At 53.5% G+C, this 26,294-nt stretch overlaps 1 protein-coding gene and 1 non-coding gene across 2 annotated transcripts; one reads left to right on the top strand and one right to left on the bottom strand.

Annotated features, from left to right (window-relative positions):
* Positions 1-1,472: 1,472 nt before the first annotated feature.
* Positions 1,473-23,466, top strand: PNKD (PNKD metallo-beta-lactamase domain containing). The gene is made up of 9 exons (XM_055397247.2): positions 1,473-1,800; positions 17,133-17,248; positions 17,384-17,496; positions 18,075-18,133; positions 18,736-18,828; positions 19,190-19,353; positions 20,068-20,154; positions 21,043-21,158; positions 21,384-23,466. The coding sequence occupies exons 1-9, from the start codon at positions 1,640-1,642 to the stop codon at positions 21,555-21,557; spliced, it is 1,083 nt and encodes a 360-aa protein (XP_055253222.2). The 5' UTR covers positions 1,473-1,639; the 3' UTR covers positions 21,558-23,466.
* Positions 10,245-10,316, bottom strand: TRNAG-GCC (transfer RNA glycine (anticodon GCC)). The gene has a single exon. It is a non-coding gene; the product is annotated as a tRNA-Gly (tRNA).
* Positions 23,467-26,294: the final 2,828 nt, after the last annotated feature.

Below are 26,294 nucleotides of genomic sequence, written 5' to 3'. Positions count from 1 at the left end.
TTTCTATCTGATTCTTGTTTATTGGGAGCCCTTTATGTGCCAGGCACTGAGAAGAAGCTGAATTGTGGGTATGGAGACAGGAAGGGAGCAGGCTATAGTTCTGACCTTTAAGATAAGAGAAACTTCACTATCTGGAGTTACAGAATGAAACCCAGGATTGGGTGTTGGGATTACAATTCAGTTTGGGGATAATATAACATGTATCTTGGCTTTTTCTTCAGGGGTGGGTGAGGAGTGAGGCCTCCAATTCATTGTGCATAGAGCCTATACCTGGATGCTCTCCATGCTGGGAACTCAATCTTTAGATCCAGTGATCTACTCAGAGTACATCAGAGGGGAATAGAAAATGTGTGGTTTGGGGGTCAGGTTATTCAGCCTCCCTCAGGCCAGAGCACAGGCGGAAGCAAAGAAACAAGAGAAGAAAACAAGAGCCCTGCCTCCCCCGCTCCCCTCCCCAGCCATCTTTCTGCAGGAGAGATCACTGCCTTCACTGTTTGCAGATTTCCTCCTCTCCCTGTGCAGGGCTAAGGCTAGGGTTGCAGCTGGAAGGAGCCCAGCCCCAGTTGCAGTTTGCCCAAATTTACAGAGATCACCATGCCTGTCTTTACATTTTCTTCCAACCCACTGATCTTAACCTCTGGAACTCATCCGGAAGGCAGTATGGTGGGTGTGGAGGGGTCAGTGATGTGGAAATCCCACCGGCTTGGGCTATTTTGGGTCCTATTCCTGTTTCTGCCATCATTTTTGTATAATCTTGGTGGAATCACTCCCTCTCAGCCTCTGTGACTTCTTATCATTTGGGGCATGGCTTACATTTCACTTGCTCAGGGAGGCCCTCCCACATCTAAATTGGCCCTCTTTGACCTCCACAGAACCACAGTGTTATAATCACACAGCAGGTAGGTATGTATGTGTGTATATACACACGTGTATATGTATATATGTGTGTGTATATATACACACATGTGTATATGTAAGTATAGTAAGTGCATAGATAATTGTTTGCTTATTTGGGTTTGTTTCTCCGAGAGACTCTAGGCTCCAGGAATGCCGAGAATGTGTGTCTTTGACCCTTGAATCCTCAGATCCTGGCACGGAGCCCGGCACAAAGGAGGACACAGAAAATTCATTTAGTTAATGAATAAATGAATGAACGGCAGCTGACCTACGTGATCTCCCAGGTTCCTTCCAGCTGAAAAAGTTTACGAGGCTAAGGTTTCCCGCCAAGAAGACCTCTCAGGACCTCTCCCAGAGCCCCCTTTTGGGGCAAGGTGGGATGTAGGGCAGAGCCCCGGGCTCTGGCAACTGTACACCCGGATTAGCGCAGGTCGGATGCCGGCTCCAGCCCGGTCCCGCCTCCAGCCCGGTCCCGCCTCCCGGCCGGCCAGCCGGGGGCGGGGCCAAGCCGCCTCCAGCCGGGTGGCATTCGGGGCGTCCACAGTACCCAGAATGGCGAGTGGGCGGCTTTGAACGCGAGTCAATGGCGGGGCGGGGCCACAACGCCCCCAGTCTCCCCGCTGGCTGGTGCAGGGGGCGGGGCCCCAAGCCCTCAGGTTCCCCACGTGGGGGCCTGGGCCGAGCCGTCGCCTAGCAACGCCCCGCCCCGCCCCCTGGACCGCCGCGGGCGCCTGCCCCCAGCATGGCCTGGCGAGGCTGGCCTGCGTCGTGGCTGTGGGTCGCCAGCTGCGGGCTGCTGCTCCTAGTCTTCGTCCTGCTCTTGAGCCCCCGCAGCTGCCGAGCGCGGCGGACCCTCCGCGGCCTGTTCATGGCGCGTAGCAAGCGGCTGCTCTTCCGAATCGGGTTCGTGCCGGGTTCCGGCGGGCTGCGGGGATCGGGAAAACTGGCGCGCTGGAAAAGGGACTAGAGGAGGGCTGCCGGGGGAGGACTTAGGGGTTCTGACAGGGCTAGGGCTGGGGGATCCAGGGCCGGAGCTAAGAACGATCGAAGAGGCAGGCTAGAGAAGCTGCTGATTTTGGCGCGGGGGGCGTGGGCTGACGAAGCGAAGAAATTGGGAGTGGGTGGAAAATTGGGTTGGGCTGGGTAAAGCGGTCTGCTGGGGGGAGCAAGCCAGGGTAGCCAGAGAAGAGGGCTTTGAAAGGACCTCTAGAGAAAAGAGCCAGATGAGGGGCTGGAGACAAGGGAGCTGGAAAAAGAGAACAGGTGCAGGATCCCGGGCTCCCCCCACTCCCCAAGTTCCTCCGGTGGGCAGGTGCTGGAGAGAAGGAATGTCAGACGACTGAGTTTCACCTGAAACCACTAAGTCTTTCCATGTGTCCCCAGCCCTCTCCCCATCACTCAGTGCAAGCACTTCTGTCCCAAGCGGGATTGCCCACTCCCCACTCTGTAGGTCAGTCTGTCCCTTTCCTTCGACATTCCTGTCTCCCCCACCGCCCTTGTCATAAGCCCCAGGCTGCGAAATCCGACCCTAATCACTCAGCCCGCCTTTAGAAAGTTCACTGACCTCCAGTGACTTTTTCCTTTCTGACCCCCACCCCTTACCCCAGTCTTCACTCTTCTCTTACCCCTACTTCTCCTGGCAGGACGGAGTAAGGATGGTAACCAGCCCTGTTCTGCCTAATAAGCAGTAAGAGTCAGGGAAGGAGCCACAAGAGGAAGGCTTCCTAGGATCTCCATCCCCTTCCCAGGACCAGCAGGGCCAGGGGGCAGGCCCTCAGGCCACACTTGAAGGCCAGTGATGTTGGCCTGGGAACTGTGGGAGCCCTGGCCCAAGGCCAGGTTCAGGGGAGGGCCGAAGCTGGGGAATTTCCTGAGGTTCAGAGAAGAGGTTGTACAATCCACCCCTCCTCTTGTGATCACCCCAGATTGCCCAGAAACTTTATCCCTAGGATTATCCTCACTCAGTCTAAGACACAGAGATATAAGGGCCCGGTGGGGGGAAATTGAGAAAACAAGGGGTGAGGAGGAATCCTGTGTGTGTGCCTTATGGGGGCATTCACATCTCTAATAACCCACACAATGGTCACATTCTCAATAATGCTCCACCTAAGTCACCATTGTTTATCCCTAGGATTATCCTCACTCAGTCTAAGACACAGAGATATAAGGGCCCGGTGGGGGGAAATTGAGAAAACAAGGGGTGAGGAGGAATCCTGTGTGTGTGCCTTATGGGGGCATTCACATCTCTAATAACCCACACAATGGTCACATTCTCAATAATGCTCCACCTAAGTCACCATTGCTCTGCAAACAGCATTCAAATAATAAGATTCACAAATATTTAAATATCTCCATATGCGAGATTAAAAGAAATATATTGCTCCTCACAAAATTTCTGAGAATTTTATAGCTCTATTTGGGGGAAGATTTTTAAATCTACTTCTAGCTTTCAACATCGGTAACATTGAAGTCATATAAATAGCTTGAGGAAGTGAAAAAGTTTCCACACGGGACTAGAATCAGAAGTCCTGAGGTCAAAATTTCCAAGATTGCCAACTCAGAATCCGGAAGGTTTGGGTATTCCTAGAACTTGGGATCTGGGTGTTTCCAAATCCTCAAACCTGGAATTGTCTGAGAGCTTCTCAGGAATTCAGTAACCCATGAGTTTTCCTGTGGCTGGATTTCAAGGTTGCCTTAGAATCAGCTCCCCAAATTTGCAGAGCAGGAGGGCGTGCCTGGAATCAGAGTCCGAGATCCTGCCTCTCCAGGATCTGGGAAACAATCAGTCCAGTCCCTCAGGGGAGAGGCTGCTGGCTGCTGGGAGGGACTGGGGGTGTCAGCAGGAAACAGTCTGAGGGAAATGGGCAGGTGTTGATGCTGTGAGGGTGCCTCCAGGAAGGATGGAGAGGGAGGGGGCCAGGATGGGGCAGGACATGAGGGGAGGGGCAGAATGCATGGACACCCTCCACCCTGAACGTGTGGCTGAGAGGACCACAAGTAGAGGGCTTTACTGGGGGGCTGGAAAGTGGCCAGTGGAGATGGGAAGCTGTACTGGGAGAGGAGTCCTTGTTGATGTTATCAGTAATAACAGTACTCACTGGTATTTGACAGTGTTATACAGGGCTTTCTTCAAACATAACCACCATTGTCTTAGGATGGGGATCACTGGGCACAGCAGAGGGTTGATCTGGGCTAACCTGAGGTGGACACACACATTCAAGACTCTGCAGGGCCTGGGAAGCAATGTGTAGTAGTTAAGCACATAGCATTGGGGTCAGATAAATCTGCTTTTGAATCCCAGCTTTATTGCTCAGCAGCCATGTGACCTTGGACAAATAACTCAGCCTCTCTGTGCCTCAGTTGTTGGCATCTGTAAAATGGGCCTGGTGATAGTGCCTACCTCAGAGAGCTCCTGTGGGGATCAAACAAAATTGTACCCAGGGTCTGGCTTGTATCGTAAATGCTCAGGAAATGTTAGCAATTATTCTTTCTATAGTATGGGGGATGTGGGGCGGGAAGATGCATGGCATTAGGCCAGCTGTGGCTCCTTCTGGAGCTTCCTTTCTTTTTGGCCACACCATGTGGTATATGGGATTTTAGTTCTCTGAGCAGGGCTCGAACCTATACCCCCTGCAGTGGAGGCACAGTCTTAACCACTGGGCCACCAGGGAAGTCCCTCAACATCTTTTTTTTTTTTTTTAAGCTTCCTTATGTGCTTCTTCCCAGGTGGCTCAGTGACAAAGAATCCACCTGCCAATGCAGGAGATGCAGGTTCGATCCCTGGGTCAAGAAGATCCCCTAGAGGAGGAAATGGCAACCCACTCCAGGATTCTTCCCCAGGAAATCCCATGGAGAGAGGAGCCTGGTAGGCTACAGACCACGGGGGTCCCAAAGAGTCGGATACGACTGAGTGACTGAGCACACACCACACACATACACACGTGCTTCTATTGTCTTCCAAGTGTATCCTGCTCACTTACTCTCAGGAAATCCCACATCCCTTCCTTCATTCAGTAACCCCCTGCCCTCCTTACTGCCCTGGGTCAGGGTTGCGGGATCACTGATAGGAGCTGTTCTCAAGGAGTCGGTGAGAGGCACAGGGCATGATAGGCTCCCCGAGAGTGACAGGGTGTGCCTGGGGAGGCTAGGATTGGGAGTGTGTGCTCCCCTCTGTGTGCCCCCTGCCTCATGCCTCAGTTTCCCTTTTGCCCCTTGGCCTTCTCAGTGGAAGCTGAGGAGGTTTGCTTAGAGAACAGGACCCTGAGCAGGGCCTTTCTGCAGAGGGAGCAGTGAATGAGGAATTAGGCTGGGTTCCTGCGTGCAGAGATGGGAACCGTCTTTCAGAGCTGAGAAAGTGGAAGGCAGCCAGCCTCTGCAAATGGACAGTCCAGCAGACAAAACCCTCCACCCTCCCTGCCCAAGTCCCCTCTTCATTCCCAGGCATAGAGGTTCTTTCTTGAATCTCCTGACCCAAGTAAAACCAGCTGTCCCAGGACAAACCTTGCTTGCTCCACTTCTGCAAGAGAAATGCCCTTCTCTGGAGCCAGTGAGGACCAATGGCTTGATTTCAAAGAGGGGGCAGGAGTCCTGAGCTGAGGACCCTAGAGTGAATGGCCCGCCTGCTTGTGGCCAGAGTGAAGGCCACACAGAGGCAGTGGGCTGGGCCATCCACAGCACAGCCTTCAGGAGGGAAGCAGGGAGGGTCCTTTTCTTTCCTGCAGGCCTTGGAAGCCTGGAGAGCCATGGCACCAGCGGCCGCAGTGGCTCCTCTGCTGTGTGTCCCCGTATTTGCCCTTCCCCAGGCCATGCTGCCTGCAGAATGGAGTCCATAGCCCTCGGCCCAGGCCTTTGGGGCCCTCCCACAGCCCCTCCAGAGCTGCCCAATCCCATCTTCCCCAGTCCCTGTGCTCTTGCTGTACTTCTCTCTGGGGTCTGCCAGACCTTCCTCCCTACATCATATATTCTTTCCTCAAAGCTCATCCTCAAACTATGTCCCAAATCTGAACACTCACCCCACTTCCACTGCTACGACCCTGGGCCAACCCCTGGTCGCCTCTCACCTGATCTCCTAAATTGACAGCTCCCTTCAGCCTTTATACCCACAAGAGCACTCTCAGCAAGGCAACCAGAATCAAACCTTTAAGATTTAAGTCAGAAATGTGCCACTCCTCTGCTTAGAATGCTCCAGAATGGCTCCCTCTGGACCTGCCCATCCCCCACCTCACTGTTTTTGGTGGTTTTTTTGTATGCCCTTCACCTTGCTCGTTGGATTTCGGCCACAGGCCACTTTGCTGTTCCACAAGCATTCTGAGATTGTCTCACCTCCAGCCTCTTGTCGCTGTTCGCTCTCACTCGACTCTTCTTCCCCCAGATGGCCACGTGGCTGTGCCTGGCTTCCTTCAGGTCTCTGCTCAAATTTCACTGTATTAAAGAGGCCTACCCTGACCACGCTGTGTAAAAATAGCAGGGCCCCAGCGCCTGCAGTCTTACTCCACAGTGTGCTCGCGTGCGTGCTCAGTCACGTCCGACTCTTTGCAGCCCCATGGACTGCAGCCTGCCAGGCTCCTCTGTCCATGGGGTTCTCCAGGCAAGAACACTGGAGTGCTTACTGCTCCTCCTCCAGGGGACCTTCCCAACCCAGGGATTGAACCTGGGTCTTCTGCATTTCCTGCATTGGCGGGCAGATTCTTTACCTCTGAACCGCCTGGGAACCCCATTCTCCACAGTACATCTCACCATATGACAGCCTATATATCGACTTGCCTGTTGTTTACTGGCTTTCTCCCTCAACCAGAATATGAGCCATATGAGGGAAGAAAGTTCTTTCACTACTGTATCCCAGCTTCCAGAACAGTGGCTGGCACAGAGTTGGCCCTCATTAAAAGGCTTTGGAATTAATAAAAAGCTTGGCCCAAATGCTATCTCCACAAAGCTTGTCCAGCCTCTCCAGTCAAAATTCATCTCTGCCTCCAGACTGACCCCTGGCACTGTCTCCCCTCCGAGAGCTTTCATTGTGTATTCTCGCTTGTTCCTGCATAAGGTGTTCATGGGTACGATTTCCTCACTGGACTCCCACAGGCCAAGCCCAGGGAACAGGGTCGAATCAAGACATCTGGGATTGGGGTGAGGAGGGGAGGGAGGGCCAAGAAACAGACCCACACCAAACAAACCTGAGAGCCTGGGCTGGGCAGGTGCCCTGGGGTTTCAGGCAAGGAGACACAAATAGTCCAGGCCTCCTGCTCAGGACTAAGATTTGAGTGTGTCTCTGGTCCTTCCCGGGAGCCCTTGGGAGCCATTCCTCCTCCCCTTGGGAAAGATGCTGAAGGCTGGAGAGGGCTGCAAAGTCAGCAGAGGGCCGAACCGGATGAGGGGATGGGTATGGGGACAGGGCCTGGGGTCTCCCAGTCAGGCTTGTGTCTTGACCTGTTGCAGGCACTGCCCCTCTCCTGGTCATGGGGAAGTTGTCCCCCGACCCCTCAAGGCCTTGCTGGCAGCTTCAGGAAACTCTTCACCCTCTAGGGCCTTTTTCGATGCCTCCTTATCTTCTTCAGTTTCCTCAATTCGGGGAAAGCGCAAAACATCTCGTGGCTCCGTTTGTTCCCGAGGGGCCTCTGAGCAGGCTGGGTTCCAGCAGGGCTCTGAATCCTGGTGGCAGTCCAGGTTCCTAGGCCCTCAGACAGGCATTTCCGGTTTGCTTTCATAAAGATTGCCTGTCGCTGGTCAGATGAAAAGCCTGGGAAAAGCTGGGTCCCGGGTGGAGGCGGGTAGGGGAGGCGGGCAGGAGAGGAGAAGCCAAAAGCACCCCCTGATTAGAGTCCTCTCAGCCTGGGCTTGTTGTCCAGCTGGTAGAGTCTGGGGCCAGGGCCCAGCTGGGACAGGCAGCCCCCAGGCCTGTCTCAGGGCTGCCCAGGATGGCAAGATTGCTCGCGGGAGGAGGCGGGGAGAAGAAGAGCTTCATTGTGTGTTCTCCACCCGGAGCCAAGAGAATGGAGTGGGGGAGGGCTGTGTGCCACTGTCCCCAGCTGTCGCACGGGGCCTCCCATGGGGCCGGAGGCTCAAACTCAGATACCAGAGAAGCCACGCTCTGGTTCAGTGAGGCAAGTCATGAAAGGTATGCCAGTGGCCCCCCAACTGGGGATGGCAGGTGCTTCATCCTGCAGCTCTGACCCCAGGGGGAGGGCCTCTCAGGCCCCTGCAAGGCTGCCTCAGGCCGGCTGCCCCCACCCCAGCCCTGCCCGGTGCAGTGGTTTTTCTGTCTCCCACCTGGGTCCCAGAGGACCAATTAGGAACCTTGCTTTTCTTTTTGGTGAGGTGATGGTGGGTAGTTCCGGGCCCCAGAACTGCTGAATCAGAGTCCAGGAGTGGGCGGTAAACAGAAGAGAAAAAGGTCAGCATCTTTGGGTTTCACCAGCACCCCCAGATCATACTGATGCGTTCTGGCTCATTTTCATGCTGCAGGGAGTTTGAATCCCACATCAGGCCCTGCAGCGGTCCATGTCATTGTGTAAGTCACCTGAACTTTCCGGGCTCAGCTGCTCGTTGAGAGGAAGAGCACTTGGTTTTACAGAGCGGGAAACTGAGGAGGCGGGAAACTGAGGCTTGGGGAGTGAGTTTCTGCTTCTTACCTTGGGCAACAGAAGAAAGGGGATGGCGACATCCCAGGGGACGGGGGGCTAGGAGATGGGAGGCAGGTTCTTCCCAGGGACTCATTCCCTTTCGCATTTTCCCATCTTTTTTTCCTAAGTTCTCTTGTCCATCTGGCTCGTGCTGCTTCCGGTGGAACCGTCCACCCTGTCATGCTTCAGGGCAGAGAGTGGCAGAGCCTAGATTCTCCACTCAAGGCACCTTCTCCTGAGAGCTGCTGGGGTCTCTGGCCCTCTGTGGTACTCAGGAAAACTGCACATGTGATGAGGTGCTCTGGGGAGAGAGTTCACAGGGTTTAAAGGCTTGTGTCTCATAGAGACTGGAACTAGTGCTCCAGGAGGTTCCAGAGGCCAGATGCCCGGCTGTGTCTGGAACACTGTAATTACCCCGAAAAATGTGTTTTCCCAGCAAAGGCTCTCAAAAGAATTGGGTCTGACCCCAAATAGTTCAGGCCCACTCATCTCATCCTACCTGCTTATTAGGGGTTTGCAACGGTTAAAAGTGTGAACTCCAGGGACTTTCCTAGCCATCCAGTGATTAAAACTCCACGCTTCCACTGAAGGGGGCGTGGGTTTGATCCCTGGTCAGGGAACCACATGCCATAAGAAAAAAAAAGGAGGAGTGTGGACTCTGGGATCAGGCTGCTGGGGGTGAATCTCTGCCCAACCACTCACTGCTCTGTGATCTTGAGCAAATCTCTTTCTACCTCTCTGGGCTCCGTTGGCCTTGTCTGTAAAATGGAGGAAATAATGGTACTTGACTTGGGGTTGCTTGGAGAATGACAGGAGATAACTGATGGGAGGCACTGAGCCCACTGGTGGGGTCTGGGAAAGCTGAGGGAAAGGTCATTCTTATTAAAGATGAGCCCAGTGGGCTCCAGAGAGATGCTCTAACCTGTGGGGCAAAGCCAGGTCTGAGGACCCGTCTTCAGACCCCCTTTCCTCTGCTCCCCCATCTCCTCCACTTTAGAGGCCCTGGATCCAGACCCCAGGCTGGGGAAGTTGGGGTTTTGTGCCCCAGTGATGCAGCCTCACCCAGGCCCTTGGGTCTAGATGACCTGCTTATCAGACCACCCTGCTTCACCTTATGGGTCCCACCAGGAGAGGGGATGGACTTGGAAGCAGGTGGCTGAGGTGGGAAGGGAAGAGCCAGGGCAGGGGTGGCTGTAACTCAGGCCTCTGATGCCCTCACTGGGCATCACAGCCTGGCCTGGGGCCAGTTGGGTGGAACCTCAGTCAGTGCTGACAATCTGCTTTCTATGCCCATCACTTTTATACTTACATTCCTGGCCCTGTGCTGCCTTTCCTGCTCACTTAGCCAGCGTTTTGTGAGTCCCGGTTCTGTGCTGGGCCAGTGTTCGGGGGGTGCAGAGGAGCCAGGAGAAACAGGCTGGTGACCACCCACCCCCTGCATGGCACTGATTAGGGCACCAGGTAGAAGTTGATAAGGCCCAGCCGCTGCCCCGGGGCTCAGCTGCTCCTGAGCGCCCCCGATGGAGCAGGGGAAGGTGGCTTTCTGCCGGGATAATCAGGCCCTGGGGTTGAGGCCAGCCCTGAAAAATGCTTGTATGTGTGTGTGTTAGTTGCTCAGTCGTGTCCAACTATTGGTGACTGCATGGACTGTAGCCCCCCAGGCTCCTCTGTTCATGGGATTTCTCAGGCAAGAATATTGGAGTCAGGTGTCATTCCCTTCTCCAGGGGATTTTCCCAACCCAGGGATCGAACCTGGGTCTCCTGCTTGGCAGGCAGATTCTTTACCGTCTGAGCCACCAGGGAAGCTGTGAAGGATGCTTGGAGTTCCTGCATGGCGCTGATTAGGGACTGGGTAGGGTTCCAGAAAGTTAGAAAGGCCTGGAGGCTATTCCAGCCTGAGACCTGCGGGAGCCAGGCAGGACTGTAGTTCTGAAATTTTAATGAGCTATTTCAGGCATTCAGAAGACAGATAAAATAATAATTCTCCCAGCTTAAGAAAGACAATGTTACAGACCCTATGAAGTTCAGTGCCCACCTCCTCATCTCCCCGAGAAAACCCTACTAACCATGCTGACCGTGGCCTCCCCTCGGCTGCCTTTATTCTTTACTGTTTATGTCTGCATACCAATGATGGTTTTGCTTGCTTTGGGCATTTTTTTTTCTCCTAGCCACACCACGCAACATGTGGGATCTTGGTTCCCTGACCAGGGATTGACCTGCACCCACTCCTTTGAAAGTACAGTGTCTTAACCACTGGACCACCAGGGAAGTCCTTCTTTGGCATTTTAGGGAAATACTGTCAGGTTGTCTGTTTTCTGTGGCCTGTTAGCTCAGTGTTACGTTTGAGCTCTGTGCATGCTGAGAGCTGGTACCCTAAATCATTCACTCCCCTGACTGTGTAGGTTTCCATGGTCGGAATATGTCACTATTTATTTGTCCATTGTGCAATTGATGGACATTTGGGGATGTCCACTTGTTCACTTTTGGGACACGGGGTTTCCATGGGGCCATATTGGGGAGGGGACAGAGACTTGCCTCCTCCCGGTCCACAGAGGGCCTGCCTGGGGGTTGGACACTCTCCCACCAGCCCTGGGGATCCACTGAAGGCTGTTGAGCAAGAACAGGATGCAGTCAAAAGTGGTGCTTTGGGAGCATGAGCATCTGCCAGTGGTTTGCAGTTTGGTTCAGTGAGTCAGAAAGCTGACTGCTGCTGCTGCTGCTGCTGCTGCTAAGTCGCTTCAGTTGTGTCCCACTCTGTGCGACCCCATAGACGGCAGCCCACCAGGCTCCCCCGTCCCTGGGATTCTCCAGGCAAGAACACTGGAGTGGGTTGCCATTTCTGGAGTGAGTAGAGGAGGCTTTTGTTAGGGCCTCACCAACAATTTCTCTTTGCAGGGGTGAGCCCATGAAGGGAAATGAGAAGTGGAGAGGAATTCTGTCTGAGTCACCGGGGAAAGGGTTAAATGGATTCTTGAGTTGTGAAACTAAGAGGGTGACAGGGCCTTTCCCAGAAAGAGAGGCAGCAAAGGGAAGAGCTGACAGGCACGGTTATAGACCGTGATGCAGCCAGCCTACCAGTGGAGGGGGAACCGAGCGCAGGGACAGGAAAGAAGCGCGGGGAATTCTTTGTCTGCAAAGAACCAGGCCCCCACCATGTGACTCGGTCCTCAGGCCCCTCCCCCTGCTCTGTGCAGCGATCCAGACCTCAGGGCCACAGGGGCCACCCTGGCCAGCACAGATCTTGGGTCTGACAGCCACCCCACCACCACCTTTCTCCATCTGCAACACCTCCTCTAGTCCAGGCCCTCGTCGTGTCCCTCACTGCGTGACTCCCCAGCCCCCTTCCCCTCCACTCCAGTTCATTCTACTGTCCACACAGCAGCTGAGCAAGCTCTTAAAAAGGAAGTTAGAATATATGCTCCCCCACTTTCAAACCCACCAGCAGTTTTCCACCCCGTCTCCATGGCCTGACCCCTGCCCTCCTCACTGACCCTTTCTCTCCCTTTTGGCAGCTCCTCGAATGTGCCCCCTCCGTGTGCCTGTATAGGGGCTTTGGTGCTGCACCCCCCGCCCACAGTCAGTCAGCACTGCTGGCTCCCCCATCTGTCTGTTCCCTGCTCAAGGGTTGCCCTCAGAGAAGGGGCCTTCCCTGACCAGCCGGTCTACCGTAAGACCACCTTCCTTTCCCACCACAGTTAACCGCTTGCTTATTGCTTGTTTTGTTTTCCGGTTCAGTGTCTGTTGGCTGCTCCTCTCATTATGTTGGCAGGGAGCCATTTGCCTTGTTCTCTGCCTTCTGTACCCGGTCCAGCACGTGCAGTAAATATTTGCTGGTTAAAGCCAATGGAAGAGCAGGGCCTGTTTACTGCAGCTTCTTACTGCATAGTCCCTGCCCTTGTACATCCTGATCTTTGTTGGAGGACAAAGTACGAGTACTAAGTATCCAATAAGGGAAGACGGAGAATATTTACCAGTCCCTCCCAGATTGTGCAGGGCCTTGTTCTAGCAGCTGTGAAGGGTGTCTGGCTGAATTTGGGAAGGAAACAGCAGTTGCTAAACACCTTCCACCCTTCAGGCCCTGGAGAATGTTAACATTTGTCATCTTGTGTTATGTCACTTAATCATTACACAGTCCTGCAGGGGTAAGTCGTGGTATCGCCATTTTATAGATGAGAAGTCTGATCTGTGAGACCATTGACTAGCTCAAGGTCTCAGACCAAGGATGGCCCAAGCCGTGATGAGAACCCAGAGCTTCCTGTTTCCAGAGGTCCTGCACTTCCCGTAGGCCTAAATAGGAAAAAATGAAGTCAGGAACAGGACCTAGATGCCAGGTGGTGTCCAGGCACAGAGGCAAGGGTGATTTTCTTTTCTTCTTTATTATTTTTAAATTTTTCATTTTGAGATAATCTCAGATTTCCAAAATTTGTGCAAAGAATTCCCATATACCCCCCTCACCCAGTTCCCCCGAATGTTAACAAATTCCATAACCATGGTACAGTCATCAAAACCAAGAAATTAACATCCATCCAAACCATTACCACTCTCCAGACTTCAGTGAAACTCTGTGCATTGTTTCCCCAACATTCCTTTTCTGGTCTACAGTCCAATCCAGGATATTTAGGTTGATCCAACCAGTCCCATCTGTGCTGAGTGTTTGTTGTCCCAACGGCACAGCAGGGAGAAAGGCAAGAATCAGCCGCTCCCGCCAGCGCTTACCCGGCCTTGGTGCGCCTTCCCCAGATTCTCACACGTCCTGTCCCCTTTCCTTCTTGGAAATGTCGCCTCCTCAAAGAGGCCTTCCGTGACTGACCATCAGATCTAGAGTAGCAGCTCTTGTCCTCATTCTCTGTCCTTTTGCCTTGTTTATTTTGTCATCTTCTCTTGACAGTGAAAGTGAAAATGAAAGTCGCTCAGTCAAGTCCAGCTCTTTGCAACGCCATGGACTATACAGTCCATGGAATTCTCCGGGCCAGAATACTGGAATGGGTAGCCTTTCCCTTTTCCAGGGGATATTCCCAACCCAGGTCTCCTGCAGTGCAGGCAGATTCTTTACCAGCTGAGCCACAAGGGGAGCCCAGGGATACTGGAGCAGGTAGCCTATCCCTTCTCCAGCAGATCTTCCCAACCCAGGAATCAAACCAGGGTCTCCTGCATTGCAGGCGGATCCTTTACCAACTGAGCTTTCAGGGAATAGGATGTTTATTTATTTGTTTATTTGGCTGCCTCGGGCCTTAGTTGTATTGCACGAGGTCCTCATTGCATCTTGTGGGATCTCTCACTGCAGTGCGAGGGCTCAGTAGTTGTGGCTTGGGGGCCTAGTTGCTCCATAGCGTGTGGGATCTTAGTTCCCCAGCCAGGGGTCAAACCAGAGTCCCCTGCTTTGCAAGGTGGATTCTTAACCACTGAACCACAGGGAAGTCCCTTGACAGTATGTTTACTGTCCCGTTTGTCCGACTAGAGTAGAAGCTGCAAGAAGGCTGGGATTCTGCCTTACCCGCTGTTTGCCCAGAGAGGGCTAATAGCAAGGCCTCACTAAATATTGTGAAATGAGTGAAAGTAGGAAGTGGTCGAAATTAATTTTAAAATACAACAAAAACAGGACCCATAAAAAATAAGACATGAAGACTCCTAAGGGATGGTAGAACCCCTCCACAGCGCATCCTATTTCCCAACTGAAACAAGTGCTCAGGCACACAGAGCTGGGACAGCAGTGATTCACCTTCAGCAAATTGTTAGAGAAACATGCTGCTGCTGCTGCTGCATCGCTTCAGTCGTGTCCGACTCTGTGCGACCCCATAGACGGCAGCCCACCAGGCTCCCCCGTTCCTGGGATTCTCCAGGCAAGAACACTGGAGTGGGTTGCCATTTCCTTTTCCAATGCATGAAAGTGAAAACTGAAAGTGAAGTCACTCAGTCGTGTCTGACTCTTAGCGACCCCATGGACCACAGCCTACCAGGCTCCTCCGTCCATGGGCTTTTCCAGGCAAGAGTACTGGAGTGGGGTGCCATTGCCTTCTCCGTGGAAACATGCTTGGTTTTGATCAAATTGCTTGCAGACAGATCAGCTTGCCCTCCCCGAGGAGCCCTCTTCTGCCCCCCAACAGACACAGTAAACCTCTGTAGGGATTTGGGGTCCTTCATCCAGCATCCCAACTTCAACTTTCCTGTCTCAGGCTTGATCAGCCAGAATCCCACCCCCATTACCTCCTGCCTTGCTGTGTAAACCTAAACACTGACCAAACTCACCCATAGCCCAGCCTGTCACTCTCCTGCGAGCCCAGGGCCCAAGACAGCTCATTCTTCACAAAGTGTGTGTGAAAGAATGAAGTCGCTCAGTCGTGTCCAACTCTTTGCAACCCTGTGGATTGTAGCCCACCACGCTCCTCCGTCCATGGGATTCTCAAGGCAAGAATACTGGAGTGGGTTGCCATTTCCTCTCCAGGGGATCTTCCCGACCCAGGGATCGAACCCAGGTCTCCCGCATTGCAGGCAGGCGCTTTAACCTCTGAGCCACCAGGGAAGCCCAGGGCCCAATATAAAATAGCATTTGGAGCCTCTTGCTCAAAAAGCAAGAAAGAGGTGCCACATCCAATACGAAATTATGAAGCCTTTCCTTGGTTCTACAATCTCTCTCTCTTGACTTGCTGTGATGTTTTTAATTTCCTACTTAATGTCATTTGAGTAGGGTAATATTTAAAATGTTAATTATTAGCATGAATTGTGCCATTCATTGTATATCATGCAATGTCAGTTTTAAATGCAAATATAAGAACACTTGGGGTTCCCAGGTGGCTCAGTGGCAAATGAATCCACCTGCCAAGCAGGAGACGAGAGTTCAATCCCTGGGTCAGGAAGATCCCCTGAAGGAAATGGCTACCCACTCCAGTATTCTTGCCTGGGAAATCCCATGGACAGAGGAGCCTGGCCGGCTACTGTCCACGGGATCGCAAAAGAGTTGGACACGACTTAGCGACTAAACAACACCAACAGCAACAATAAGAACATTTAACTTATACGTGGGATCACTGAAACTACATAACTCACATTTCTTAGCTTGTACACAGATATGTGTTATGTTCTTACCAGAACAGTGGAAGTGTGGCAACAGACCTAACTCAGCTATTTTTGTTTCACTTCTTGATACATAGCACATTCTATCAGCTCTCTCTGTTTTCAGCTTTCTGATGAATGAGGAAGAGTTGGAAGGAAAAGGACAGATCCGTTGCCTCTTTCCCTTCCTTTCTGTAACAGCATCATTTGCAGTATTAAAGGATGTGGTAGGGTTCCTTGTGTCAATTAGAATACCATTGCCTCTTGAGGCATTTTAAACAAATTCTTTTTTTATATAAGATTTTTTTTTTTATTGTGGACCATTTAAAAAGTCTTTATTGAGTTTGTTACAATATTACTTCTATTTTGTGATTTGGTATTTTGGCCACGAGGTGCATGGGATCTTTGCTTCCTAACCAGGAATCGAACTCACAACCCCTGCATTAGAAAGCAAAATTTTAACCACTGGACCACCAGGGACGTCCCACAAGCAAGTTCTAGTTTGAACCCAAAGTGTGGCTCACAGGTCAGCTAGTGCCCTTTACTCATAGAGGTACATTCACTTGTCTTCACCTTGGGTCTTGAATTCCCACACATAGAGGGTCCCCCAGAATTCTGTGCTCGTGGCCATGGGGAACACTGTGTGTGTAGTAGGGTTAGGGCAGCAGGGACCGAGCAGACATGTGATGTGATGATATGTGCATCACCTCTGCTCATATGCATGTTCCGTTGTCCCATCAGACTTCAGTTACAAGACACAAGTTCAAAGAGAAAATCATTAAGGATTTCAGGATGGTGACAGCAGAGCGTCATGCCCAGTGTGGGGCCCTGTGTGACTGCCGGGTCGCACATCTGTGAAGCCGCCCTGTGTGCCAGAATCCTGTGTTGGGGGACTCTGTCACTCATGAGTCCCCTCTGTTCCACGTGATCCCTTTTCACTGTGTAGCCTGGAATGTGGCAGGTGGAGGGAGGGAGTGTGGTCAAACCATCCAGCCTCACTTCTGCCGGCTTCCTCCACCAAAGGGCCAAGCAGAGCTTTCTACAATTTCCCTGAGTGAACCCTGCTGTCTGCTGTCTCTGGGCCTGGGCCTATTGTTTCCTCTACCCTAGGGGTTCTCAGCCTTGTGGTCTCTGGGCCAGTAGCGTCAACATCACCCACAGCTTGTTAGAAATGCAGATTCCTGGGCCCTACTCAAACTGGCTGAGACTCAAAACGCTGGGATGGGGCTGAGGAATCTGGCCTTCAGTAGGTCCCACGCGTGACTGTGACGCACTGCTGCCCTGCCTGAGATTGGGTTCCCACCTCCTTCCAGCTTCCTAACTCCTGTACTGCCTTCACTGAATAAAGCCCTCATCCGCAGATCTCTTCTGTGAGTTCCTCAGTTCACATCTTGCCTGATGAGCTTTGAGCTTGCGGTATGTCTGTTTCATTTTGCGTCTTGTCCTGAGTACTGAGCAAGGCAGACAGTCGGCACACGACAAGTGACGGTGGAGTTGCATTGACGCAGGGGGTGACCGAGGGAGTGGAGGCGTGGGGCCTGGGCTGAGCACAGACGTCCCGCCCCGCAGGTACAGCCTGTACACCCGCACCTGGCTCGGGTACCTCTTCTACCGCCAGCAGCTGCGCAGGGCTCGGAATCGCTACCCCAAAGGCCACTCCAGAACCCAGCCCCGCCTCTTCAATGGTGAGCCATGGCTGCCCCAGGCCAGCAATCGCCCCAAGCTGTGCCCACCCACCCTCCCTGCCTACCCATCCCATCTCTTTCCCCCAACGGATGGGCTCCCTGCCCAGTCCCCCCACCCACATCTCTATTCCCCAGGAGTGAAGGTGCTCCCCATCCCCGTCCTCTCGGACAACTACAGCTACCTCATCATCGACACCCAGGCCCGGCTGGCTGTGGCTGTGGACCCTTCAGACCCTCAGGCTGTACAGGTGAGGAGAAGACAAGGGCAGGGGGACCTGGGCTCACCCAGGGGACTGGCAGCTTCTCCTCACTAGAAGGAGGCTGACCCTGCTCTCTGCCAGTGGGATGTGCCCCCTCCGTGTGCACTCACACAGCACACCCTGACCACCGCAAACACACGTGACCCACTGGGGAAGGGTCAGTGTCCAGGGTGTGGCCGGGGAGGAGGGGAGGACAGCAGTGGGAGAATCAGAGCTGGAGGGAAAGCGGTGCTAACCCGGGGCTGTGGGTCTAGCCGGCTTCCTTCTGCCTCTTCCTCTATGTGACCTCCTCTCTGAACCTTGCTTTTCTCACCTCTGTCTGTTGTGTTTGGGTCTCTTCATCATTCTTACGTCTCTGTGTACACGTACCTGTTTGTCCACCTGCTCCGCCAGTCTCCCTCCACCCTGTGCCCGTGCTGGGGCTCAGGTGCCCCCTTTATCCGACTCCCTCTTCCCTACCCCCTTCCCATTCTCTGGCTCCATCACCTCCCTCTCCCCCATCTCCCCCGCTCTCCTCTGCACCCAGCATCCCGATCCCCAGTCTGACTGCCTCCTCTCTCCCTCAGGCTTCCATTGAAAAGGAAGGTGTTAACTTGGTTGCCATTCTCTGCACCCACAAACACTGGTAAGGGGCTGAGATGGGAAGTCTGGGGGCAGATCATCTTCCCTTGGCCGGCCCTGGCTCCGCTGGGCTTTCCAGGACTGGGACCCCTGAGAACACACTGGGCTACGGGTCAGGGATCAGGTTGGGGGGGCACCATCCTCATGAAGTCACTGGGGCACCAGGGGAGGGGGGAGGAGGGAGGGACGGTCTCCCCATCTTCTACTTACCAGGCTCCTGAAGCACCAGAGGAGGGCAGGGCAGGCATTTAGCTTTCATTCCATGGGCATGTCCGCTGGGCATGGGCAAACCTTGTGATCTCTTTCATCCAGGGAGGTTTTAGTCCAATAGGGGAGACAGCCCTGTGTGAAAGTGTACAACTGAGGCAGCCAGCACGGGGTTTGGGGGGCAGGGGCACCGGGTGGGTATGCTCAGATCCACGTGGAGGAATTAGAGGGCAGGACGACAGCTTGGACAAAGGTCTGAAGTGGAGCGGATGGCTTGGTTCAGTCCAGAAGCCAGGAGTCCCTGGGCTCAAAGCCCTGGAGATGCTTTGGGAAGAAGGAGGCTAGGAGGCCCAGTCCAGTTGCCCCTTAAAGCCCCTGCCTGTCTGTGCCATCCTACAGGGACCACAGTGGAGGGAACCGCGACCTCAGTCGGCGGCACCAGGACTGTCGGGTGTACGGGAGCCCTCAGGACAGCATTCCCTACCTCACCCAGTAAGTCCCTGACCCAGGGGTGGGATGGCCCTGTCCTTCACCCTCATCCTTCCGTTACGTGTTTCACGGCTATCAGCAGTTGGATTTTTGCTGATGCCCTTCCTGGCCCTTTCAGGGCAGATCACAGCCCATCTGAAGACACACTGTCCACCCCGCAACTGATCCAGCCATAATCCCCCAAAGAGGAAGCAGGAGGGCTTGAATCTGAAGCCCTGGGCACTGAGGGGGCCCGTCTCTCTCTGGTGGGGAAGCCCTGCTCCTGCACATCACCCATCCCCTTGGGCCTGGATGGGGTGGGGGAGGGAGGATGAGCATGGCCCGAGCTCTAGTGCCTTCTCTCCACTGTTGCCTCCCTCCTCAGTCCCCTGTGTCATCAAGATGTGGTTAGTGTGGGACGGCTTCAGATCCGGGCTCTGGCCACCCCAGGCCACACACAAGGCCATCTGGTCTACCTGCTGGACGGGGAGCCCTATGAGGGTCCCTCCTGCCTCTTCTCAGGGGATCTGCTCTTCCTCTCTGGCTGTGGTGAGTCCCCCAAAAGGGAAGTGGGGGGGTGCGGGGATGAGAGGGCGGGAGAGAGGCCAGGGCAGGGGCCCGAGGACAGCCGCAGCCCCACACGATGCATGGACACGTTGGTTTTAGCCCATATGTTGCCTCAGCAGTTACTCCCGCCTTTGTTAGCTCGATTTTTCTTTCATATCCTCACGACATCCCAAAGGGGATGGATGGAATGAGGCAAAGCCTATAACTGAGTACCGACCTCAAAGAGCATTTGTTTGCATTGGGTGGAGCCAGGTTCTCTGATACAGTGACTGGCAAGACCAGTTACAAAAGCCTGAGAAGCCCTGAGTGAGAGGGTGATCCTGTGGGTGGGGGATCACCGGTCCCAGGCTGCATGGAGTCCCAGAGGCAGTGCAGGCAAAGAAGGAGGTGCTGTGTGGAAAAGCGCAACCCTGCCTGGAGTGGGCCTGGGGCCACAGACCCCAGTCTGGAGGTTCCACACCCCCTCTCCCCCCACGTGGCAGTCTGTGCCCTCAGACAGGCCCAGCTAGGGCTGAATGTTTGGGTCCAGCTCCCAGGGGGAGGGAGGGAGCCGTTGCCCGGTGAGTGGGCATGGCAGAGGCACGGGTGAGGGCTGGTGGCCAGCCCCAGCTATACGGGGAGGTCCCCGCCCCACTCCATGGACCTTACCATGCTGTATGATCCTTGTTCCTCACACCTACCCACTGACCCGACCAGGACGGACCTTTGAGGGTACTGCAGAGACCATGCTGAGCTCACTGGACACCGTGCTTGGGCTGGGGGACGACACTCTTCTGTGGCCTGGTGAGGTTCCCCTCCATCTCTTCCCAGCCCCTCACACACCCAGAGTCCCAGCCAACCCAGTTCCTGGCCCAGAGGTGACGCAGCTCCACCTCCAGTGGCTCCTGGGAGCCATCTCTAGCAGGGGGGACAGACTCCCTTCTTTCTGGAGCACTGGCTGTGTAAGGCCTCTTATGTCAGCTGCCCCTGGCAGCCAGCCCACAGCCTCTGGGGAGCCCTGTAACCCCTAGAGTGTCCCCGTGGGATGGCTGATTTCTCATAGCCAGAGCCTAGAACAGAAAATAGCCTTAAATCCACTCTGCGTGGATCATTACCTGAGTCCATCACACCCACACTGCACACCCATCATCCATATGCATGTACGTGGAATATCCACCCATCTATACATATGTGCATGGGGTACATTGCATATCTGTAGTTTCTAAAACACATCCACTAATATCTCAGTCAATCCTCAGAACATATATTCATCCATTCAACGAATACTTTGTTGAACACCTAACATACACCAGGTCCTGATCCCAGCCCCAGGGACACATAACGTTCTAGTGGCATTATTATTCTCCCCATTTGCCAAAGGAGAAAACGTTGGCTCAGAGAAGTGCTGTGACCTGACTGAGGTTGCATAGCTGGGCAGAACCAGCAGCGCTAGAATGCAGGCCTTCTGGCTCCAGGTCTGTGGTTCCCCCCCTCAACTGCTTCTGCTGTGTCACTCGTGGCTGACTTGTGCTCACCTTTACAGAAGCGGCTCCTTGTGTTTGGGCTTTTTCTGGAAGCACTGTCCCTCCTCCTCAGTTGTTAGGTACCCATCGGCCTGGGGATGGGAGGACTTATCCTGACCATAACCTGTCTCACTCTGCCCTGTGTCTCGGCCCCCGTGGCCATCCTTAGGCCACGAGTATGCAGAGGAGAACTTGGGCTTTGCAGGCATGGTGGAGCCCGAGAACCTGGCCCGGGAGAGGAAGATGCAGTGGGTACAGAGGCAGCGGATGGAACGCAAGAGCACGGTGCGGGGCTGGGGCTCAGGAGGGGCCGGGGCACTCCCCAGAGGGGTCCCATCTCTGCCGAGCCAGGCCGTGCAGGCCCCTCCCCAGAACTCTGTCCTGTTTGGCACAAGGGCCTTCCAGTGAGAACTCCTGAACCCCAGGATGGGGTAGGGGGTGGGGAGGCTTCCCTGGTTGGATCTGTTTTCCAGATCCTCCCCACCAAACCCCGTGTCTCTCTTCCCACAGTGCCCGTCCACCCTGGGGGAGGAGCGCTCCTATAACCCGTTCCTAAGGACACACTGCCTGGTGCTGCAGGAGGCTCTGGGGCCAAGCCCCGGCCCCACAGGCGACGATGGCTGCTCCCGGGCCCAGCTCCTGGAGAGGCTCCGCCAGCTGAAGGACCTGCACAAGAGCAAGTGACCCCACCCCGGCCCATCCAGCCCACACGCCACGGTGGGGAGACCGCCCATCATCACCCACACCACACCATCCCTCTCTCTGCTACCACCCCACCTCCATCAGCTCGTCAGCGGGCACCACCCGGACACTGGTCAGGGGCAGAGGAGGGGCAGGCGAGGAGACCCTGAGACCGAGAGGAGGCCGGCTGACGGAAGGCTTGGGGACTGCACGGGGTGAGGCTCAGCCGCCAAGGACAGAGCCATCACTGGGAGTTAGCTCCCCCTGTTCCTGCCGCGGCAGTGAGGACGCGGAGCCCTTGCTCTCGCTGCAGCCTCTGAACTCAGGGCAGCAGGAGTCCCGAACAGGGTGAGTCCATCTTCCCCTTCCTCCCACCCACAGCTGGGAAAGGAACTCGCTCCCCCAGACTGGCCTGAGGTGAGGTGCTTTGGAAAAGCAGTCACTCAGAGGGGCACCTGGGCTCTGGTTTTCTGAGCCTCTGCCCCTCCTCCGCCAGGCATTTTTGCACAAGAACAAGGCACCCACAAGAGCAAGGCCACCCCTGCCCCCACAAAGGCATTTTCTTTAAAACAGAGCCATTTCTGAGGAAATGAGGAAAGGGGAAAGGGTTGGAAGCCTGGCTGTGGACAATCTCTGCCTCTGTGACTCCCCTGCTGCCTGGAAGTGGGAGAGTCCCAGTTGCCAAGGAAACCTGACCTCAGGCTAAGGAGACACCAGGAGGCTGAGACTGGAGGCCCACGGTCATGTAGGTCACACATGCTCCCTGCACAGCTGGCCTGGTCCTGCCCGCTGGCCTCTGCCCCTGCCCTGGGCCAGCAGGGCCCCTCCTTCCCAGGGGACCAGAGAGCCATTGTCCACCAGGTCCACTGTGGTTTTCTCATTGTGGCCCTTATTCTTAGAAACTCCTGCTTCATCCTCAACCCTTGCCCCTTTTAGTTAGTAAAGCCATTCATCTGGCCCTTTGCAGTTGGCCAAGGACATCGCCTTGTCATTTCTCATTTGGCCCTTGGCCCCATCCTGGCAGGAGCAGGGGGTCTACACAGCAGAGAGCAGAAAAATCAGAAGTCCAGGAGTGGACAGCTCTCGAGTGAGTGGCAGCTTCTAGGACCCTAGGTCCGGGCCCTTCCCCTCTGCTCAGCCCTCCCTCAGTTCAGCTTCTCCTCTGGTCTTGGGTCCAGGTCCCTTTGGGGCCACAGTGAGGACAGTGATGGTCCTCAAGCAGGCATACCTGGGGTCAGCCAGGAGCCTTCTCTTCCTGGGTGGAAGCCTTCCCTCAGGCTCTGCTCCCCACTGGGGAGCCCCCGAGATGCCCCTGCCCTCAGTTTCCCTCATCATCCTGCCTCTGCCTCCCTCTCCGGCCACAGCCTCTGGTACCAACTCTAGCAATACCGCCAGAATAGTCAGAGTTCCCCGCCCCTCCAGACCTGCAGTTCCTGCCTCTGTGCCTTCGCTCCTGCTGTTTCTTCAGAATGGAATGCCTTTCCCCTGCTCCTCCTGCCTTGTCTGCCTGGCAAACACCTAGTCATCTCACCAATTCCCCTCAAGGTCCCCCTCCTCCAGGAAGTCTCCCCTCCTCCTCACATGCCCCTCCCCCTCCAGGCTACCTCTGCTCTTTGTCAATGCTTCTCTTGTGGCACTTATCACACTGTATTTTACTTGTTTACACGTTTGTCTCCCCCTTCTCGACTGTGAACCCTTCAGGGCATGGACTGTATCTTATGCATCTCTGTATTTTTGCGCCTAGCACGGTGCCTGGCACACAGTAGGCGCTCAATAAATGTTGAATGAATGAATGATTTAACCGAGGCTTGGTCCCTCAGTGGGCTTGTCTTTATTGCTGGTTCTGTTTTCTCCTCTGGGTTACAGTTCTTGCTTACTCAGAAGAACTGCACTTCTAGAACTCTGGGCAAAAACAAAGCTATAAATATATCCTTCCATGGCTCGTGAGAATTTGTTCAGGGTTCATGATTTGCTTACCTTGGTGTTTTCCAAAGCTTGAGATGCACAGATGCACCGCTAGCTGCAGGGGAAGTGGTTTTACGTGGTCACCACCCAGCCATGAATATGCTTCAAGGACGAGGCCTTGGCGCTGACCCCTCTTTAAGGCCCTTTAAGGCCTCTGCAATTAACAGCTGGCCGCATCTGTTAATTGTTAAACAGGTCGGCTGTCAAGCCTGGCAGCTATCTTGAGTTAAACTTTAACAATGTCATTTTGTATTCCTTGTATTTATCCCCAGGGTCAATATTTTTGACAAGTGACACCAGTTTTCAATTCATGCAGGTGATCAAAGGTACAGGTATATCTCATTTTACTGTGCTTCACTTTAGGGTGCTTTTCTGATAATCGCATTTTTTTGTTTTTACAAATTGAAGGTTTGTGACAACCCTGCATTGTCAGATGATGGTTAGTATTTTGATCAATAAAATTTTTAAATTAATTATACTTTAAATTAAGGTATGTACCATTTTTAAGACATAATGCTATTGTATACTTAATAGATTACAGTATAGTGTAACGGGCTTCCCTGGTGGCTCAGATGGTAAAGAATCCGCTTGCAATGAGGGAGACCTTTGTTCAGTCCCCGGGTTGGGAAGATTCCCCCTGAAGGAGGGCATGGCATGCCACTCCAGTATTCTTTCCTGGAGAATCCCCATGGTCAGAGGAGCCTGGTGGGCCACAGTCCATGGGGACACGACTGAGCAACGAAGCACAGCACATAGTGTAATATAACTGTTGTGTGCACTGGGAAAAACATTTTTCATGTGACTCTTTATTGCGACAGTCATTTTAGTTTGGTGGTCTAGAGCTGAATCTGCAGTATCTCAGAGGTGTGCTTGCGTTATTGAAACAGGAAAATGTGAAATAAAGGTGACACTTGGCTACAGCAGAATTCTTGAAGGTGACCTTGGTGTGGCTGAAGACTGGGAAACACTGGCTTAGCTCCACATTTCCTTGGGCCCAAGTCAGAGTTTTCCCGCCCCTGGTAACAGCTTGGCCTCCCATCTTGGTGTCCCTCATCCTGAGCCAAGGACCTTGGCAGTGGCTCCCGACCCCGTCCTGGCTCAGGGTTGCACTGGGGTGGGATTGAGGGAAGAAGCAGCAGTCCTCAGCTTCCTGAAGAAGGGTGCGTCTGCTCTGTAGCTGTCTCTTGGCGGGCCAAGCCCAGGGCCAGGTCACTCTGGGTGCGCCCAGTTTTGAGGGGCAGGTGTTGGTGGTTCTCTCGGGCTTAGTGAAGCATTTTCTCACAGCTTTGGCCAATCCTCCCACTGGGGCACACATCCTGGATGACAGCACGCGCTTCAACTGGGACCAGCACTGGCCAGCGACAACTAGGACACCTGCTCTTTGTCTGCAGAACAGCAACAGTGACAGCTAGCATTAAGAGATCTGATTTCCAGTCCCAGCCCTATCACTCAACATCCAAGGACCTTCATCTCAGTTTCTTCATCTTCCAATGGAGACAACTTTGAATGAGACAGAACCTTTACTGTGTATGTACTTTCAAGTGCAAGTGATGAATGCTCAGTAGAAAGGGGCTCAAACCAAAAGGGAAATCTATCAGCTCATGAAGTTGAGAAGTGTGGGATTACATCATAGCAACTTCAGGCACAGCTGGATCCAGGGATTCAAAGGCATCTTCGTCATTCAGCTCTGCTTTCTTCTACATCGATACCATTCTCTATCAGTCTTTTTCCCTGTAATGGAAAGGTTTTCTCTAGAAGTTCCAGGTTTACAGGCTACTAGTTCATCAACTAGGTTTACAAGTTAATAGCAGAACCTCTAATAGTACCAGGGACTGAATTTCATTGGTCCAGTTTGGATCATGTGCCCAACCCTAACCTATCATAGGAATTAGGGGAATGGGCTTCTCTGACTGGCCAGGTTCAATGACATGACCACAGCTGGAAAGGCAATGTCACACTCAGTTGAAACACAGTGTACTGGGAGTGGGAAAAGGGTTCCTCAGAGGAATAGGGGATCTGATATCAGAAATGCTTCAGAGCAGCAAAATCATAAACAATCACCAACAAGTCCATTTAATTTTGGAGGCTCTTAGAAGAGTTAGATGAGAAAGGCATATAAAGTCACTTTGGAAAATGCTATGTCTGATTTCTGGTGCTATATTTCATTATATGAGACGAAATAGACACGTGGACTCACAGGTATTTGAATACTGCATAACTTAAAAAATAACCTGTAAGCGCTTCCATCTTTTTTCCCCTAAATTGTTGTCTCTTTCTTTCTAAATCACAGAAAAAGAGAAAGGGAGGGGTATGTTAAGTGGGCAGCCTTAGAAGTTCCAGGGAAGGACACAGACCAGGATAAGTTGTAGATGTGAACTTGAAAAGCCCTGTGTGTATTGGGGGAGGGGGTTATCCTAGTCCTCCAAGGCCCTGGCCACAAATGGAGCCTTTGGAAGCAGGTGGAAAGCTAACCCTGATGGTTAGTAAACCCTAGGCTTGGGCCAAAGCAGGGACAATGTGGGAGAGAGAGGACTTGGACTGGTCTGGATTTGAATACAGACTCTGACCAACCATGGGTAGCACCAGACAGGGGACGTCTGTCTCTTAGCCTTCTTCTGGAGTGGCTGGGGAGCCAAATGAGAGGCACATAGGTGTTCCATGAACAGTAGTCTCTGCTTCCTCTTACTGTTCTTAATAAACTTAGGGCTAGTCTATCAGGGACAGTAGGACTTCCCAGGTGACGCTAGTGGTAAAGAACCCACCTGCCAATGCAGG

This window comes from Moschus berezovskii, chromosome 2 (assembly GCF_049115385.1).
Source record: "Moschus berezovskii isolate FMDL1 chromosome 2, NW_MosBer_1.0, whole genome shotgun sequence".
In the NCBI taxonomy this organism is placed as follows: Eukaryota; Metazoa; Chordata; class Mammalia; order Artiodactyla; family Moschidae; genus Moschus; species Moschus berezovskii.
Note: the sequence above shows the minus strand (reverse complement) of the source record. Positions and strands in the feature narration are given on the sequence as shown.

Coding starts and splice junctions, on each gene's coding strand:
- PNKD (XM_055397247.2), top strand. CDS start 1,640: ATGGCCTGGCGAGGCTGGCCTGCGTCGTGGCTGTGGGTCGCCAGCTGC. Junction 17,497..18,074: donor CAGACCCTCAGGCTGTACAG/GTGAGGAGAAGA, acceptor TCTCTCCCTCAG/GCTTCCATTGAAAAGGAAGG. Junction 20,155..21,042: donor CGACACTCTTCTGTGGCCTG/GTGAGGTTCCCC, acceptor GGCCATCCTTAG/GCCACGAGTATGCAGAGGAG.